This window comes from Scheffersomyces amazonensis (genome assembly GCF_036850825.1).
Source record: "Scheffersomyces amazonensis strain UFMG-HMD-26.3 chromosome Unknown RJT21scaffold_4, whole genome shotgun sequence".
NCBI classification, from domain to species: Eukaryota; Fungi; Ascomycota; class Pichiomycetes; order Serinales; family Debaryomycetaceae; genus Scheffersomyces; species Scheffersomyces amazonensis.
The window spans coordinates 468,205-487,900 of record NW_027042744.1 but is presented as its reverse complement, the minus strand read 5'-3'; the positions used below and the strand labels follow the sequence as shown (position 1 = coordinate 487,900).

General features: G+C 30.7%; 7 protein-coding genes across 7 annotated transcripts; 2 read left to right on the top strand and 5 right to left on the bottom strand. All coding sequences in view use genetic code 12, as the record gives it.

Annotated features, from left to right (window-relative positions):
- Positions 1 to 3: 3 nt before the first annotated feature.
- On the top strand, positions 4 to 3,766 carry BEM3 (Bem3p). The gene has a single exon (XM_064881936.1). The coding sequence runs from the start codon at positions 256 to 258 to the stop codon at positions 3,622 to 3,624; it is 3,369 nt and encodes a 1,122-aa protein (XP_064737713.1). The 5' UTR covers positions 4 to 255; the 3' UTR covers positions 3,625 to 3,766.
- On the bottom strand, positions 3,556 to 4,673 carry RJT21DRAFT_121017 (transcription initiation factor IIA large subunit). Its single transcript, XM_064881935.1, has one exon. It carries the CDS (start codon positions 4,485 to 4,487, stop codon positions 3,699 to 3,701), a length of 789 nt encoding a protein of 262 aa, XP_064737712.1. The 5' UTR covers positions 4,488 to 4,673; the 3' UTR covers positions 3,556 to 3,698.
- A 57-nt stretch (positions 4,674 to 4,730) lies between these two features.
- Positions 4,731 to 7,433, bottom strand: RJT21DRAFT_121016 (uncharacterized protein). Its single transcript, XM_064881934.1, has one exon. The coding sequence runs from the start codon at positions 7,400 to 7,402 to the stop codon at positions 4,781 to 4,783; it is 2,622 nt and encodes an 873-aa protein (XP_064737711.1). The 5' UTR covers positions 7,403 to 7,433; the 3' UTR covers positions 4,731 to 4,780.
- Positions 7,434 to 7,607: 174 nt separating this feature from the next.
- Positions 7,608 to 9,251, bottom strand: PGA54 (Pga54p). The gene is given in 3 exon segments (XM_064881933.1): positions 7,608 to 8,712; positions 8,800 to 8,881; positions 8,897 to 9,251. The coding sequence occupies 3 exon segments, from the start codon at positions 9,133 to 9,135 to the stop codon at positions 7,819 to 7,821; spliced, it is 1,215 nt and encodes a 404-aa protein (XP_064737710.1). The 5' UTR covers positions 9,136 to 9,251; the 3' UTR covers positions 7,608 to 7,818.
- Positions 9,252 to 11,422: 2,171 nt separating this feature from the next.
- On the top strand, positions 11,423 to 15,069 carry SEC8 (exocyst subunit). The gene has a single exon (XM_064881932.1). The coding sequence runs from the start codon at positions 11,564 to 11,566 to the stop codon at positions 14,987 to 14,989; it is 3,426 nt and encodes a 1,141-aa protein (XP_064737709.1). The 5' UTR covers positions 11,423 to 11,563; the 3' UTR covers positions 14,990 to 15,069.
- On the bottom strand, positions 15,070 to 16,064 carry CTR1 (high-affinity Cu transporter). Its single transcript, XM_064881931.1, has one exon. It carries the CDS (start codon positions 15,910 to 15,912, stop codon positions 15,211 to 15,213), a length of 702 nt encoding a protein of 233 aa, XP_064737708.1. The 5' UTR covers positions 15,913 to 16,064; the 3' UTR covers positions 15,070 to 15,210.
- A 294-nt stretch (positions 16,065 to 16,358) lies between these two features.
- Positions 16,359 to 18,883, bottom strand: RJT21DRAFT_121010 (uncharacterized protein). The gene has a single exon (XM_064881930.1). The coding sequence runs from the start codon at positions 18,716 to 18,718 to the stop codon at positions 16,436 to 16,438; it is 2,283 nt and encodes a 760-aa protein (XP_064737707.1). The 5' UTR covers positions 18,719 to 18,883; the 3' UTR covers positions 16,359 to 16,435.
- Between the last annotated feature and the right edge of the window lie 813 nt (positions 18,884 to 19,696).

Below are 19,696 nucleotides of genomic sequence, written 5' to 3'. Positions count from 1 at the left end.
AACCTGCCAACCACCACTACTAATAAGTTTAATCAGATAGTGATAATCATATTAAAGGTGTTTCAGCTCCTTACTGTATAGTGCCCCAACCATTTGGTAACCTTTCGTGTCGTGTAGTTCACGAGACCGACATCCTCCCTCTGTATTTCATAAGTAATTAGACGTGTCACTATCATTATCTTTACTACTAATTTGTATTATATATCATACCATAACTAATTGAAAATCCATTAAAATCATTTCAAATCATTTCAAATGGATCTAGACACTACAAAACAAAAGCGGAATCGCAGTACTCAAGACATTGCCCCATCAGATCCTAATTTTGATCGATCTAAACTAACGGCTGAACAATACATAGAACAACTATTATTTGAGAATAGAGAGTTACAAGCATTACTTATTCGAAAGGATAAGAGAATTGCTGAATTAATAGAACTTTCTAAACCCAACAGTAGTTATAATTATAATTATTATCAGAATGCTTCAGTATCTTCCTTTGATACTGCACCGGAAATCAAACCTATAACATCAGTTGAAACAGTTAAATCAATAACTCCTTCAAGTACAGTAGTTAAATTAATAAGTACAAGTACAGATGAACATGCAGTAGAAATCCCATCTCGATCATCAAGAAGAAGACGAAATTCAAATTCTCTTGAAAAACTGATCCCTTCAATTGCAAATCTTGATGATTCAACTACGGTATCTCCAATATCTCCATCTATAAGTATTCCAAATTCTTCAAATATAAGTAATTTATCATCATCCACATCTATTGGGAAACCTACTAATAATTCTAATACTCAAGTATATATTGAAGAAGTCAAAAAGGAATCTTATACAGTATCTTCAGGTTTAGCTCCTTCATTAGTTTATACTCCATCTATAAGACAAGAACCCAATCGTCCACCAATCACTCATAAGAATAGTTCTCAATCATCATTCTCCACCCAAATCCCCGTCTCGACTCCTTCAAGTTCCGAATCTTCTATGACTCCTATTCAACTGGATTATTCGTCTACTGTTGAGAAACGTCCACCTATTTCCAAGACTCCCAGCCTTACTCAACCACACCAACAACCACAACCACAGCCAGTTCAAACTAATTCCAATTCCAATTCCAACTCCAACTCCAACTCTTCTTCTAGTTCTTACAAATCAAGAATAAAACTACCTCCAACACTACAACACAGTCAACGAGATGGAAATATAAGTGCATCTTCAGATCTGACCTATATTCAACCATCATCTACTCATTCCAATTCCAATTCGAATCCGAATCCTCACCTTCCCTTACTTCAACCACCCATTGATCATACCATACTTAAATCTCCCGCAGTATTTGAACTTAACAATAATATTTTACTTGGATCAAACCAATCAAGTCCATTACCCAATCAAAATAGATTCTCACCTATGTCTCAGAGTACTAGTCAATTTACTAATAGTGATTCTAGTAGTTTAAAGAGACTTCCAACCACTCCTGATGTAATGTCTAATAATAAATTTACTATGAAATTGAATGATATACCTAATGGAACTCTTGAAGAAGATACTACCAAAAGTTATATATCTTCACCAGTTCAAGGATCATTTACTCATTCTCAAAGAAGTCCTGGACAATTAGGTGGAGGACATAGAATTGATAATGATATACTTCGAACTCCATTAACTACGGAATTTGATTCTCAAAGTAAATTCTCTGTACAAACTCCAGGGTCAAGTTTTAATGTATTAGGTACTCCAAAATATGATGATGATTCATCATTGGCTATTAAACCTGAAGAATTCCATGCCATTTCAATAATTATTGCTAGTACAATATCAATTCAATCAAATAACAACAACAATAACAATAACAATAATAGTACTAATAAACGATCAGATGATCCAAATGTAACAATTTCAGTAATTGATAAAGAATCTAATCAAGAAATGTGGAGAGTAAGAAAGACATATTCCCAATTAATATCATTTGATGAAGAAATTCGACCAATAATTCAATTTTTTGGGTTACCCCAATTACCTGATAAATCATTATTTATTTCTACTGCCCCAAGTAAAATTGATCAAAGAAGAATTACTTTACAATCATATTTTAATTCAATATTTGTTATACCTCATATACCTCAACTGGTTATATATAGAATTTGTAAATTTGTTTCATTTGATATTATAAGTCCTTTAGATGATTATAAAAGTGGAGCTAGAAAGGAAGGTTATTTAGTTAGAAGATATAAAGGTTTAGGTAGTACTTGGAAGATTCGTTGGTGTCAAGTTGATGGACCATTTTTAGAAATTTATGAATATCCTGAAGGTCCATTAGTTGAACAAATTAAATTAAAGGGTTCACAAATTGGTACTCAATCAAATGATACAGTGGCCGAAGAAAAGGGCTATAGACATGGATTTTTAATAATTGAACTGCAAAAATCTCTGAAATTATCTTCTTCATTACCCAAATATTTCTTTTGTGCAGAAAATGATGAAGAAAGAGATGCTTGGGTTACTGCATTAGTTGAATTTAGTGATTTAGGAAGTTCAACTGGTGATACTTCGACGATTTCAGCTGAATCCGATGAATTTATAGATACTCCATCAAGTAAATATCCTGATGAATTAGAATTAACTTCAAGAAAGTATACCAATGGATCAGGTTCTGCATCAGCATCAGTATCTGGTTCAGGTTCTGCATCAGCTACTAGAATTAATTTCGATCAATCATCTTATATAACATCTAATTCTCAAGATGATAAAGAAACCAAAGAACCTAAAAAGCATAAGATGAGAAATATCTTTCAATTTAGAGGTGGGAAGAATTCTCAACCACAATCACAACAATTATCAACTGAAAATATCTTAGATGATGTTGATACTAGTAGTATAATTGTTCCATTAGCACATTCGACTTCGACGATTTCTGATTATTTAAATAATTCAGGTACTAGTAGTAGTACTAATAATAATACTCTAACTAAATCTATATTTGGTAGAGATATTGAAGAAGCATTTAATATATCCAATGATATATTTATGGGCAAATCAATTCCATCAATATGTTATAGATGTTTAGATTATCTTACCAGAACAGGAGCCATGTATGAAGAAGGAATCTTTAGATTAAGTGGATCTGCCACCTCAATAAGACAATTAAAAGATCAATTTAATCATGAATTTGATCTTGATTTATTTACATCTGATTTAAAACCTGATATAAATACGGTGGCCGGATTATTTAAAACTTATTTACGAGAATTACCCAGTCCCATATTAGGATTAAAGACTTATAATTATTTACATAATTTAGTGCTTAATTCAACACTAAGACCATCGCATTTAGCTATGGAATTTCGAGATTATTTTAATGATATAAATAATGTGGATGAGATTCATTATGATATATCATATGTAATCTTTTACTTTTTAAATCAAATCATTAGTCAACAACAAATGAATCGAATGAATTTAAGAAATGTGTGTATTGTATTTTCTCCAACATTAAATATATCGGTGGAAGTACTTCGAACCTTTTTAGAAGATTTCGAATGTATATTTAATAATGGCAATCCTTTACCGGATGATAAGAGACAGATATTAGATATTCATATTCCGAATTTTTAATGATATATATATATATATATATATAGTTACTTACTTAGTTGCTTATTTATTTATTTGTTTATAATACACAGACGTTACCACTCACTCTCTCCTGTAGCCTTATGAAATACATAATCTCTTCCATCAATATTAGCAATACCTTCCTTTAAATTGAATTTCCATTTATTCTTAATTCTTTGAACTCGATCATATAAACATAACATGAGTTGTCCTTCTTGTTCTCCACTTTCTCCATCGGATTTATCACTTTCTAAATCATCATCTAAATCGGAATTGATATCATCAGAGTCATTGAAAATATCGTCATCTCCATCATCGTCATCACCAAACGTTCCGTCGGTTTGATTTATCCTTTGTTGGTTATTACTATTCTGTTTAAGCTTATGTATAAGTTCTTTAGCTTTACTTGTTTCACTATACATAGTGAATTCTACAGTTCCATCGGCTTGATTTATCTTAGGTAATAATAATCCCGTACTATTATCTTCATCCACTTCTGGTTTCAGTAATTCGAGTCCAATACTATCGGTTACATTTCCATAAGATAAGACATTTCCATTACTGGTATCATCAGGAGTATTTAATCCTCCACCTCCACCTCCTCCTCCAACAATATCTGATTTATTACTTACAAGTGGATAATTTAATCCTCCTCCAACAGATACTGATGGAGGCTCTTCAGGTTCTTCGTCATCCCATGAAAATTTGGCTACTTGCGATTGACTTAATCTCTCACACCATATTCTTCGTAATTCTTGTAATGTTGATTCATCTATTCCACTATCTTCAAAGTCTTGTCGAGAGTCATTAATAACATCTTCTACTATATTTTCAAAGAGCTTTCTGGCTTCAAAGTTAGACATTTTGTTTTGTTTAGGCTTGCTTTTGGTTCTCTTTACACTACCCGTAACTTTTTAACTAACTTCACTTCAATCCTGTATGGGATTGTTGGTGCTGATTGTTAACTATGGGTTAGTTGTATGGAGATTAATTCCGATTGAAATTTATTTGGTTTGCCACGGCGCGTGACCGGGTCCTCGTGAGAAAAGGAACACTCACTCACCCAAAAAGGAATGTCTCTCTTGCGACATTAATTGCTGCAAATTACTTACACTATTTATTACTCTACTCTGTAATTAACTAACTACTTTCTACTCTACTGATGTCTCGATCTCGAACTCTTCTTAGGACTTACCCGCCCATGATACTGTAATTTATTTACATCAATAAAATCAGTTAATTGTCGAATCTCTTGAAGTGAATTATTAAGCTTTCTCTTTAATAATTCAACTTCTCTTTCGGCATACCGTTTATCTCGAGTAAGACTATCCTTCTCCTTTTCATAATGTAATTTAACATCTCCAAGCTTTTTAGCATGCTTTTCAGCATATTCATGATGTAAATATTGAGCTAATCTCTTAACTTCATTATCAGCTTCTATTTTTGTATTTTCAACTTGTTCTAAAGCTTGTTGCTTTTCTGAACTTAATTGATTAATTTGATCTTGTAATTCTTTAACTCGTTCATTATATTCTTCTTCCTTCTTTTGTACTGCTTCAACTAATTCCGTCATTTTACTAATATCTTCATTAATAATTTCTTCCTTTTCTTTAATGATTTTATTAGATTCATTAATTTCTTCTTGTAATTTATCATTACTATTAATTAAATCATCTAATTTATTGGTTATATTATGATTAGTTTCATTAACTTCATTTATTTCCGTCTTTAAATCTTTAATTTCAATTTCATATTCTTCAGCTTTTTCTAATGTCTTATAAATTTCTTCTTTCTCTTTATTAATATTAGCAATGGTGGTTTCTAATTCAGTAATCTTAGAATTAGCAACCGATTCAAATTCTTTAATTAAACTTTCATTTTCAGAATTTGCATTGGCTAATTCTGTATTACTTGTCTTTAATTCTTCTAATTTATTATATAAATCCTTTTGTTGAGATTGTAATTTCTCAAGTTCAGAACTTAATTGAATATTTTGAGTTTTATAAGTTTCTACTTCATTTAATAAATCTTCCTTTTCCTTTAATAATGTTTCAATTTTAATAGTATTATCAATATTTAAATTAGTAGCTTCAGATATTTGATGATTTAAATTATTAATTTCAATTAATTGTTGATTATTCTTTTCATTTAATTGATCCTTCTTAGATTTAATATTATTTAATTTAGATTTGAATCCATTAACAGTATTTTCTTTAATTTTAAAACTTTTAGTTAATGAAGCTAATTCTCGTTCATTATGTTTTAATTGAATTGAAAGAATTTCTTCATTACTTCTTAATTTGATTTTAGATTCTTTTAAATCTCGAATTTCTTTCTCATACTTTATTAAACAATCTTGTAATTCATTTAATTCTTTAGTTATAGTTAAAATTCTTTCATCTTTATTACAAAGTTGAGATATAAATTCATTACATCTTTTTTCATGATCCTTTTGAATTTTACTTATATGATCAAGTGAAAATACTGGTTTAGAACTTGGTGACATAAGAAAATTGATTGTTGGTTCATTTTCTAATTTATTTTCAAATATTTCATCTTCATTATCTAAATATTTTTCAACATTAGTCTTGGCTGTATGATATTTTAATGGACTAGTTATATCTACATCTCTATCTCTATCTCTTAATTCTGATTTAGATGATGTATCATCTTCATCATCTTTTTCTGATACATTTTCTAATTCATTTACTCTAACATGTAAATTAGTAGTTGGACTTTTAGCTATTGGCTCAGTATATCTTTGAGGAGTTATATAATCTTTGGCCATGGCCATATCTTCCAGTCTAATGATTTTACCTAATTGAGTTTGAGTAATATTATTATGATTTAATCCAATAGTATTTGGTATAATGGTTTGACTTATAGTATTTTCAATTCTACCAAAATCATCAGGATCACTATCACTATCATTATCAATTATAACTGGATTTAAAGATTTATTGTGATTATGATTATTAATAGTTGGAGATGATTTACTTAATTTACCTACTAAATCTTCTTTATAGAATACTTCATCAATTTGAATCAGATGATCATCTTCTTCTGGTGCTTGTTCATTTTCATTTACTTTAACAAGTTTTCTAGCGGATCCTTGATCTTCTTGATTAGTATCACTAATAGTACGCTTTAAAGGAGAACTTACTGAATCTTCAATGATTGAAGTAGATACAACTTTAGGAACAGGAGAACTATCAAGAGGATTTCTATTTTCTTTACCACTATCATCAGTATCATCATGAGGACTTGATTGTTTTTGATTCTTCTTTAATAAAATATTATTTAATTTAGAATCTAATCTTGTTTTGGATTTCTTTATACTTTCTATATCAATATATTTTTGACTAGAATGTCTTGGAGATGTAAATGGTAACAGTGGAGGTAACATTGGTGATAATTTTGTTGATTCACGACTAAGTTGTTTTGCTGAATTAGTTAATTTTTGAATTTGAATTTGATTTTGATATTGAAATTGGGGTTGAGGAATTAGTGGGGTTTGTACTAAAGATTTACGTTCAGTTCCACTTCCACTTCCACTTCCACTTCCTCTTGCTTCATATTTGGCAGTTAATCCATGAGGATGTTTAACTATAACTTCTGGAGTTTTATGATGACTGATATCTGGTCCTAAGTTCGAGTCCTTGATGGGAGTCTTTACCGGTAACTTTACGGGAGAGAATGATTCGTCAAGATTGATGTTGGAAACATTGGCACCTGACTGAACCTGAGCCCTCATGGGAGATGACGCACGACTACTCATACTTTTGATATATATGTTTTGTTAAGCAGATATGGTTGGTGGTTGGGGGGTCTATTTATATTTATGTCTCCTTTCTGCCTCCATGTTTGTTGACCAAATGGAGACTCGTGTCGTGCGACATTTTACATTAGATGATAATAATATTATTTAGACGCGTCCCACAACTGCAAATACGAAGACGAATTACTGCAAAAAATGAAAAAACGAAAAAACGAAAAAAACGAAAATCATATACTAAACAATAAATAAAGAAGCTATATAGTATAACACAGAAACGACAGAAGAGTTAGAAAGAAGCGTTAAAATTCATCAAGTAATCACTCACTCACTCCGCGGTAGTTGACATAGTGTCCAGTGTCCAGTGTAGTTTAACTTAGGATGCTTAAGATCCTAAAGTTGTTTTATTGGATTCGGACTTAGAAATAGCGGAAAAGATTTCTTTTCTTACTGGCAACCGGAGTGGCTGAAGAGGAACTCTCTTCAGGAGCAACTGTGGAGTAGGCAGTACCATTATTTCCTGCTCTGGCTGCTGAATAGTCAAATGAATAGGAAGCATAACTTGGTACAGCCAAAGAAGTTGACGATGAGGATGAGGACGAGGTTGGAGTTGGAGTTGGTGGAGTTGTAGTAATTAATTTTGTTGATACAACATCAACATAACTTGTGATTGTTGTTGTATTACCAGCATAAGTGAATTCTGCAGTTACTGGATAAGCTGATACTACAGTAGAAGTAATAATATAATGACTAGTACTTGAAGGTTTAGGTGTAGCAGTAACCGTAACTGTAACAGTTTCTGGTACACAAATTGATTCAGAAGATGCACTAACAATAGGATCCAATGATGAAGGATCTAATGATGAAGGATCTTCAGTTTGTGTAACAGTAATATAACTAGTAATTGTTGAAGTAGTGATTTCTGCTATACTTGAAGTTAAAGTATTAGTAGGAACAGTTGTAGTGATACCATTAGAAGTAACAGTAGCATATTGAGTAATGGTTGTAATGACTGTAGTTTTGAAAATAACAGCTGAAGTTTCTTCTACTTCTGCTTTAGCATCCCCAATGGGCAATGAAGAGCTAAGTGGGAGGGTAATAGTGGTAGAAGGTAAAGTAACAGTAATTAGTTGATCTACAGTGGTTGTAGTTGTAGGATCTTCAGAATCTGTTGATGTAACAGATGAAGCTGTGACAGATGTTGAGCTTGGAACGGATGAAGATGTTGTAGGTATTGAGGATAAGGTAGGGTCAATTAAGACAGCCGCAGATGGAGGTGATGATGATGGAGATGATGATGGAGATGATGATGGATATGATGATGGGGGTAATGAAGATGGGGGTAATGAAGTTGGGGGTAATGAAGATGGGGGTAATGAAGTTGGGGGTAATGAAGATGGGGGTAATGAAGATGGGGGTAATGAAGATGGTAAATCTTCAACGGCTTCGACAGCTTCAACAACTGAGGTTGCTGAAGATGGTAAAGCCGAAGATGTTAAAACTGAAGATGCTGAAGTTGGTGGATATGAAGTTGGTGGATCTGAAGCTGGAGGATCTGAAGCTGGAGGATCTGAAGCTGGTAATGATGATAAAGGTAATGGAACAGATGAAGCTAAAACTGGAGCTGAACTTGAGGATGAAGAGTTGTCCAATCTCTTGACAAGAGCTTCATTTCTTTGGAAAGGAAAGGCCGATATTGTGCCTGCTAATAGGAGTAATGGGATATATGAACGCATGGTTCTAGAGAATAGTTCTTAAACGAATGTAATTGGTCAGATGGGTGGGTATACTAGAAAGGAATGGACGCGATTAATACGCAAAGGACCAGAGCAGAAAGAACTATAACTTATACCTATTAATACTATAGTTACAAATTTACATCTACAATTTCATCTCACGATGAATTCCAAATATCTTTATAAGATTCCACCTTGAGAGATCAGGTTTCAAATCAAAATCATCCAAATCTCCTGGCATACCCAATTGGGACACCGCCCAAATACAACCCCCTTTGCAGCAATTTAAAACCGTTTCACACGGAATCACAAAATCTCATTCCATGTCATGTCACTGGAAGCTGAGCACTGCTCGGCACTGTTAAGCTTAGCTCCGCTATGCTCATCTCTAATTACAAACATAAATAGACACACAAACGTCATACATTCCCTCTAATGTTTACTAACATCGCGAGAAAAAAAATGGGGATAGCGTGTCTGTTTTGCATTATTTCAGGGGGAAATATGTATGTGAGGCGTGGACGTGTTTTTAAGAATGTGTTGTGATGGTGCCAAGAGGTCGTGTGTAAATGACTAGTCATAGACTCTGTAGATGTGTAGGATGATAGACCAATTGGGAATAATTTGATCTGAAGTTAGTTTACTGATGATTGCATTGTCATGTCGAGGAAATCATTTTTCCAAGCAGGGATAAGAACATACTGAGATATGACATTGTAGAAGTTTATCAAGCTGCTATGTTTCATAGTGGAATTTGGCGAATGTCACCAATCCTTCTCTCCTACATATCTTCTTCATCATCGTCTATTCTGCCTCTAAATGACTCTAACCCGGTATTATCATTCCATTCTACTAAAGAATGTTCACTTCTCATTAGTTTATTTATTTAAACAGTAAGTAGTCTGGAACCTCTCCATGCTTTAGTAGCCCTATATTGTAATTGTAACAGCTGTATAGAGAAGTATGGGGATTTTACTTAGCATATTCGGCGAAGTTACCGTACTTTATTTAAATCTGTTGCGAAATTATCTAAGAACCTAGGCAAGTAGGAAATTAGATTATTGGGTCTGGTTACACAATTTCATCATTTATTAGATTCTATATATAGAAATTATAGGTAGTGAATACTGGCCATTACAGAAACCACCAGCCTAGGACCCTGACCATAAGCTTTGCAATGGATTATATAGTGTTGAACGTCGATACTTTTCGCAGCAAAAGTGTCTCAACTGTTTAACGATAATATCCTAAGTAAAATCAAGAATGCATGATCAGTCTAAAAATTAAATCTACTTTTAACATCATCAAGGATTATATCATGATAGAGTTTTTAGTTCTTAAAGTATACTAAAAAGGAACGCAAAATCTACCGCGATTTTTCAAAAAACGCAATTCAGTTCCGCTTTTTCTCCACAAATAATGATAGCAAATAAACTTGAAGAAGCTTTATATAGAGAGTAAATTGACCATTAAGTAGGGATCCAATCGGATATGTATATTATGAGAATCCCTATATTATCTTTATTTTCAATTGTGCTAGTCTGTGCTACTTTGCCTGCTGATAACAATGACTTTCTGCTTGCACGTACAGCAACCACAAGTGAATTAAATATAGTGGATATAACTGCTAAAACGACATAATTCCCATTTCACAATCAAATTGCCAATATTGCATTCGCGACAGTGAAGGCATCCGAAATTCTTATATGGGGGTCGTTTGTGAGTTATCTATCCGCCTTATCCCTCTGGCTTATGAGGCCTGGGTTGCTTGTCCGAATATACAGGAGAACCACCAAGCAACATATGTGGAATTTATTCAAAAAGTCAGCTCAGTAATGGCACAATTCATAAAATATGGCAGCGTATCAGTAGCTGCTATGGCATTAATTTGGCAGCTGAAGGTAGAAGAGGCGAACTAATGATGAATAAATTGCAAGATTCCATTCCTATTTGGGTGACGAAAGTTTCTAGATATTACCTAATGATTCAAATGTCAATAGATATCTGCACATTAATCTCTGTGGGTTTAACCAAACCTGCTTATGTGACTAATTATTTTAAGAAAGTCACATTCTTAGTGTATTGCAAAATTTCTGGTAATAAACATTCATCTAACTCCTGAATGGTATAGAGCTAAATACGATTTAGATGATTTCCACAATATCATGCAATATGATACAACATCATACAATATGATACAACATCATATAACATCATACCATAACGTAAAACATGCCTCTAATTATATAGATCAAACAGTATAGTTAGATTAATATACATACTATCAGCAAAATTTCAAATTCCTGTATACAGCCCCCACCAAGACCAAGTATCTCGAGAAGCCAACATCAACCGAACTCAATATGGTAATAAGTACTGAATAACTAAATAATAATAATTGAAATATAATATTCAAAGTATAGTAGCCATGGCACAGAGGCGACTTTCATTCAATATGCCCGACAACGGGACCAAAAGTCAAGGTACATTTGAGTCAATGTTTGAATTGAAAGAAGTTCAAAATACGGTACAATATGACTGGCCTGAATTATTACGAGAAGATACCAATCCAATTGAAACTGCCATGTATTTATTGGATGATTCCTCGGTTGGATTGGCACATAGAAAACAAGAATTTGATATTATTAAAGAAAATACTGAAAATGCTTTAAGACATGTAGTTAATGATCATTATGAAGTATTTAATAATAGTATTGGATCATTTCATTTACTTTTAAATACATTACAAGATTCTCAAAATGATTCTTCAACTATTAAAAATATTTTGGATTCAACTGTTAAAGATGTTCAAGATCGATCAGAAGCTTTAAATGAATTTAGTCAAACTTCAACAAGATATACTGAATTAATTGAAATTCTTGATGCTATAACTGAAGTATCATCAATTCCTAATAAAATTGATCAATTAACTCAAGAAAGAAAAATTCATGAAGTTTATGATGTTATTTCTCAAGGTTATAAAACGGCAGAAAAGTATAATTTATGGTCATTATCAGCTATGAGTTCTATAAGAGATAGTTTACAAAATCAATCAAATCAATTATTTGATACAATAGTTGAAGAATTAACTAGTGAAGTATATTTAAAGGCAGTTAATACATTTACTAATAGAAGTCAAGACCTGAATGTTTATTCATGGCTGACCCTTACCAAATCAAATAATCCTAAATTATCTTCATTAAAATCATTAATTTCTGAACTGACAAATTTAGAACAATATGTTTATAATTCTGCTAATTTAGATATATCTGAAATTGTTGATGTTTTAAGTGATCCAGTTGAAGAATTTCTTAATAAACAATTACCTACCATTCATAATCATTATATTACAAATGAAAGTAAACTTAATTATTCAGTATTAGTTAATTCAAGTCTGAATCTTACATCAGGATCATTTCATTATATTTATATGTTACTTCATACTGCTTCAAAATTAGGAAAATTAAATCAAATTGTAGAGATTTTACAAGGAAGACATCAACTGGAACTTCATGGATTATTAAATAGAATTACTGAAGAAGTTAAACAAAAGAATGCATCAGTATTAGCCAAATTAGCTAAACTTCAAAAATTTGATCATAGTTCAGAAACGAATATTATTGGACAAACCAATTTTAGTGATTCAACAGTATCAGTTCTTGAAGATTTATTTGGATCAATATTTGTTAAATTTTTAGCCGTATTTCAGCGTCATAAAGTTATTGGAGTTATTGTAAATATCATTGAATCGGGTACTAAATTATCCGATAAGATTATTTCTACCACCACCACCACAACTACAACTACAACCACTACCACTACTAATAATAATAATTATGATTTAGTTAGTATTTGGAATGTATTAAAGAAAGAATTAAAGAATATAATGTTAAATTATATAATTGATGATAATTTATTAATTAATAATACGGAAGATTATTTAAGAAAAAGATCTAAAACAAAAGTATATGAAAATCGATCAGTTAAAAATATCTTCCATTTTGAAGATGTTTCTTATCAATCATCATCAGTTGAAAATCAAAATTTACAAATTATTTTACAAGATATGTTTCCTGGATTTAATATTCAAGATAAATTTGATCAACTGAATTCTGTTGATTCTTCTTCACCATATATTCAAAGTGAAACTCATAGTGCCATTGTTGAAGTATTAGTACCGAAGAATTTATTTAATATGAGAATAATGTTAGAATTCTTTTTATTATTTATTGAAGGAAGTCAAAGAATTTTCCTTGATTTTAAATCATCACCAACTCAAAATAAAGTTAATGCATTAAATTTTTTTGATGAATTTATGAAGAAATCTTTCCTTTCTCATGTTAAAGAAAGTTTAGAATTATCATTTAAAGAATATATTGGTGGACAACAAAATGGTATAACTCATTTCTCAGGACTTAAATTAGATTTAATATCTATAAGACAAAATTCCACTTCTGATGCAATCTTTAGTTCATTACAAGATACTTCAGAATATAATACTTTAACCGTTTATGAAAATGCTTTAAATTTTAAAAAATTATTCCTTAGTATTTGTTCAATTTTAAATACTTCTTTAACTTATAGAAAAGAATTTAGTGATACTGCCCTTTCATTTTTAGAAACTTTCTCCAAATCATATTCGAATTTTTATTTAGAATTATTATCTACTGGTAATTTTCAATTGAATGGGTATGGACAATCATTAGATTCTAATTCTAATTCACAAACAAATTCTCATTCAAATTCTAATTCTAATTCTAATTCTAATTCAAATTCAAATTCAAAACCTATTCTGAAGATTAGTAAATGGATGAAAATTCCTGCTTTAAGTGAAGTTAGTGGAGCTGTTCTTCGAGCTAATGCTTTAAATAGTAATGATTTAAATCCTTTAATAAAGCAAGAAATTCAAGCCATGTTAATGGGAAATGATTATGGAGCTAGTACTTTTAATATTAGTAAAGATGATGTTTTAGATAAAGAATCATTTAATCAAGTATGTAATCTTTTAGTTACTGCATCATGGATTTTAACTTGGTTACCATCAATTAAACGAGAATCTAAATATGATGTTTATGAAAGTAGAGATGAAGAAGGAAGTTTAAATCTTTCAATTATTGAAAAATTAAGACATAATTGGTCATTTCTTGAAAATGGTAAAACTTTAATTAATGTTAGTGCTGGAAATGAAGATATAAATCAACAAAATATTTATTTAGCATTAACGCCTGATAAAATTGAAATATTTGATAAATTAATTCAAACTTTTGAATCAATAAGAGATCAAACTTTATTAGCTTTAAGATATGATTTAAGATGTAAATCAATTTATTATATTGGTAAATCATTTAGAGAAATTGATTGGATTCCAACTACTGAACCAGGAGATTCTGATAATTTTATTGCTGCATTAAATCAAGAAGTATTTAATATAGATAATAATTTAAGAAAACTTCTTAATGAAGAAGAAAGAGATAGTATATTTATTGGAATTCAACAATTTTTAAATTCTCTTATTATTCAAGGTTCAACATTAGTTAAAAAGATTAATAGTAATGGTATAAAGAGAATTTTATTAAATATTTATACATTTCATCAAATGTTAAGAAATCTTTTAAAAGATCTGGAATCAATTGATTTCTCTCCATGTTCAAATTATTTTGATTTATTTATTGTTAATGAATTTGATTTAATTAATAGTATTAAAGCTAAAACAAATTTATATACTATTGAAGAGTATAAAAATTTAGCCCGATTAATTTATAGTGAGAAATTAGCTGATGGTAATGGAACTCAATTTAATAAAACCAAATATGCTGATTTGATTAAAAAGATTGAAGAAGCCATGAAAAGTTAGAGTTAAGAAAAAGAAGATTTAAGAAAAAGATTTAAGAAAAAGTTAAAGATTTAAAAATCGGAATTTATTAAAAAGGAAACCTCCAGGGTAATATAATATTTCTATATACACATCATTAATATACATTAAAATTACATAGTAATCCTTACCAGTAATAGTCTAAATTTACATAGTAATCTTTACCAGTAATACTCTAAATTTACATAGTACTTTCTCTAAATTTAGCAATGTCTAGTAAATCCACCTGGCCTGAGATGATGTTTACTTGATAATTTTTCAAAGAAAAATCTTCCTATACCTGAACCTAAAACAACAGCAAAGAAATATGTTAAAGTATAAGTCATAGCTGCTAACATTAATCCATAACCAAAAAGATCAGGAAGTATACATAATACTAATCTTATAATATTTCTAAAGGCTCTAGATGCTAATGGTAAAGTATTAATTTTATAAGATCCTCTTTCAGATTCAACAAATTCCACATCCACATCAACTCCTAATGAATCAGATTTATCTATACTATTATCATGAGAAGTTTCTGAATCAGCTCTATGAAAATGAGGAATCTTTGGTTGTTGTTCAAATGCACTACTATAATTGGGATTTTTCCATACTTTTTCTTCAAGATATAATCTAATAAATTCTAATCCTCTTGCAAGAAATGCTACTGTAAATAATAAAAGAAATATTCCAAATGCTTGTCCAGCATTATTGGCCATTAATCCTTTAAATAATACAGGATATTCTTTATATTGCGTAGTAAAGAACATATGCATATCGGCCATTCCATCCATATGCATACTACTCATTCCTGTCTCAGTAGATCCCATCATCATACCAGAACTTGTACTTGACGGCATCATACTAGTAGATGAGCCCATATCCATGCCTGCCATATCCATGGCCATATGACGACGTTGCATTATTATTAGTATTAGAATAGAAAAGAATTAGTAAATTAACGAATGTATAATATAACAATACTAATACTACTACTACTAATAATAATAATACTAATAATATTAATACAACTACTAATAACACTCAGTTCATAATCGTCTGAGGATACTTCCTTTATATATGGGTTTAGGGTTTTGGGGCCATAATTAATGAGCAAATAACGATTGCTGAAAAAAGACTAGTTGCGCAAAATACCCTTTCCTATTTGGGAAAGTCTTTACCTCACCCTCTGCGATATCGCACTATTCAGGGAGACATTTTTCAGCCCTATATAAGAGCAAATATCTAGCAGTACATAAGAGAATGTGAGAGCAAATACTGTCACTTAAAGAGTTAATAGTTACCGTCAAATACGTAACGAGTATGAATGTTAATAATGAATATTAATAAATAATAAATAATAATAATAATAATAATAATAATAAATAATAATTAATTAATTAATTATATCTCTGTAACTAACTACTCTATAAACTCTGTCACTTGTTATCTCGCTTCTTTACTCTCAACAAATGGACATCTTCCTTGTGGTTGTGAAGTTAAAACATGATTATCTAACCAATCACTAGCAGTTTGACGAATTCCACAGGCCATACAAGTACCTTGTAATGGTAATTTATCGGTTAAAGTATTGGAAGTTTTACCCTTTGGATCATCAAATTTAAAATGAATATGCAATAAATGCTTTTTATAATCATATGGTCGATTAAAATATTGAGTTTTATGTTTACACATATGTTTAGGATAAACACATTGAAATCTTCCAACTGCATTATGAATTCTCATATGTCTAATTAGGTCTCGACTAATAAATTTATTACAAACTGGACATATAGCACTCTTGGGAGTTTTCTTCTTTTTTGGTTTATCTTTCTTTTCTGATTTATCATTAGATTCAATATTATCTTTACTGGATGATGTAGATCCTGAACTACTAACACTTTGTCCAGAATTTGTTCTATCCATTGTTGAACGTTCTAATCCTTCTTCTGGTACTAAATATATATTTTCATCTTCACTTTCTGATCCTGAACTTTCTTCTTCGGATGATTTATCAATTTTACTATTATTATATTCAACAATATTATTTGAATTATGATTAATTTTATTAATAGAACTAGAATCAATTGAACTTGAAAGTGTTAAAGATGGTCCTATTAATGAAGATGAAATTATATTTTTAGATTCATCATTTATAGATTGATTGACAAAATGACCTTCTCCAACATTACCCTTTGTTATTGAATTCAAATCTTTTGCTTTTGGAGTTTCTATATATTGATTAAACAGTTTATTAATACCATCAAATGAATTATCATTATATATTATTTGTGGTGAATTTAATTTATTATCATCACTGTGATTTAAAGGATTTAATTCAAAATAACTATTCCCTCCTGGAGGCATCATTGAAGGTGTTACAAGTGGCTGACTAGATCCAAAGATTTGAATTTCATCAAGATCTTTCTCACCAAATTTCAAATCTTCCTTATTATCAAGAGATGTATCATTAAACCCAGTAAATATTGGATTAGAAATATTGAATGTAGGTAAATTATCGAAATTGTAAACCCCTGAATCCGATTGAGAAGATGTTACTTGTTGACTCTTAAACATATTATCATTTCGTAGACTATCTAATTTTAATGTAAAAGAAGGTTTTATCTTTGTTTTTCTTGTTCTAGGTCGAGGATTCTTGACTGTAGATACTTTATTAGTAGATGAAGACTGAGAAATTGGAATCCCAGAACTTTCTTTAGTTTTACTCTCGTTATTCATCTTGGGAATTTCAATACCTGATAAGTATTTCTCCCACATTTCATCATTAGTTAGTAGGTCTACCGGGATATCTGGATTTAGATTGGAACTAGCTTGGGTAGTACTATTTGTTATTGGTCTTGTAATACCTGAAGAATAATTAGGCATTGAATTCTGCCGTATTGTAGGAGGTTTAAATGCTTTGGTCTTGTTTGGTATATGTGAAGGAAGTTGTGCTAATTGACTACTGCTTAATTTTCTTTTAACATTTCCTTCTTGTATTTGTTGATGTTGTCCACCCAAGTTCAAGATCAGGTTATGTTGTTGAAACTGATGTTGAGGGTATATTATATGGTCTGGAGGAATTTGTGGACTAGATATTTGTTGTTGTTGCTGTTGATGTAACATTTGTATGGGTTGTTGAAGATGAAATTCTGGTTCTACAACGTTACTGTATTGCTGACGATGCTGTAGTAGTTGAGAGTTATCGAACCCATTTCCATTATTATTAGTATTATCATTATTATTGGTATTCCCATCTTGATAGTAAGGATAGTCAATCTTCGAAGAAGGTACCGAAAGGGAAGCTTCTTGGGAAAAGTAATCATATTCATCTGAATTTGCATGAGTAATGAATTGCTGAGTATGATATAAGTTTGAATTCTGTTGCATTAATAACTCATTTTGTCGATAATAATTCTGAGAAGTGATGGCTGGTTGGTTATGAGATTGAGATTGAGATAATGGTTGAGATTGTTGCGATAAGTATTCAGGTTGTCCATTCAGGGAGATAACAATAGATGTTGAAGGAGAATTAGTAAATGAAGGGGTTGAGTTTGTAGCTGATATATTATTATAATGTTGAAATAAGCCTGTATTTGGTTGATTTACATTATTAGAATTATTTGAAATATTATTATTATTATTGTTATAGGTATTATCTCCTAACCCAGTCTTATGCATAACCCCTTGAAACTGATTAGAATGATTGGTCCCTCCACCATTAGTCATTTCTGCTAACACATATATACACACAAATTAGTTACTTAGAAATTATTAACTGCTGTATGGTAATCAGTAATAATGATCGGGATTAAAAATGTCGTTAAATAGCAATTATTCGATTTTAAAATTTAAATTATCCGCTAGAAAATTTTTTGTATAAGCTAATAAAATAATTATTATGGCTATGTATGGTGATAAAAATATCCTTATGTTTTAGTGAGCGTGAGGTATGGAAGTTTATTTATTGACAGCTTTTTTGTGCCACTTGTCGTAAATTTAGTCCGAAAAGATTATCTCGTCTTGTGTTTGGTTGCAAATAATGCGTAATGCGTAATGCGTAATTGCTATTTTGGTTTAAATCATCTAGTTCAATCTTTTACTGAGAGTATTTTACCCTTTGAGAAAGTCTTAGAAAGATTGGATTGAAATATTTATACTTTTTGAAAGTTTTCAGTAAAGGACATACTACTACTGAATACTCCTCCTATATCAATATATAACTGTTGTCACATTTATTATGCATCTTGTAGTATATACCATCGGTGTCATCAGAGTGTTTTGGAACTCCCTGGAATTCTCAAAGATTCGAGTATAGGATACTAAATAGTTGTTATTGTTTCTCTACAGGAGGACGTTTATATACAAAACTTATATGTTCCTTCAAGCTTTAACACGGTTCATCTAGACTATGAAATCAATTAAACTGCCCAAATGTTGTACTATTTCTAAGAATAAGCAACTAATAAGCAAAGCAAAGACATTTTCAATAACATTCTTAGCTTAAACAGAATTAATATGTTTTTCAAGACATACTTCACAGCTTCGCTCATTTTTCGCCATGCTTATATAGATGAAGCTTCAAACATAAAATTCAAAAAAACACTTGACGAATATCTTTTGCTGGGGTCTACTAAGAGTTAATCAAATCAAGAACATTCTTTATTTCTTCATATACACACACCCTTAAACTCAGGCCATCCAATA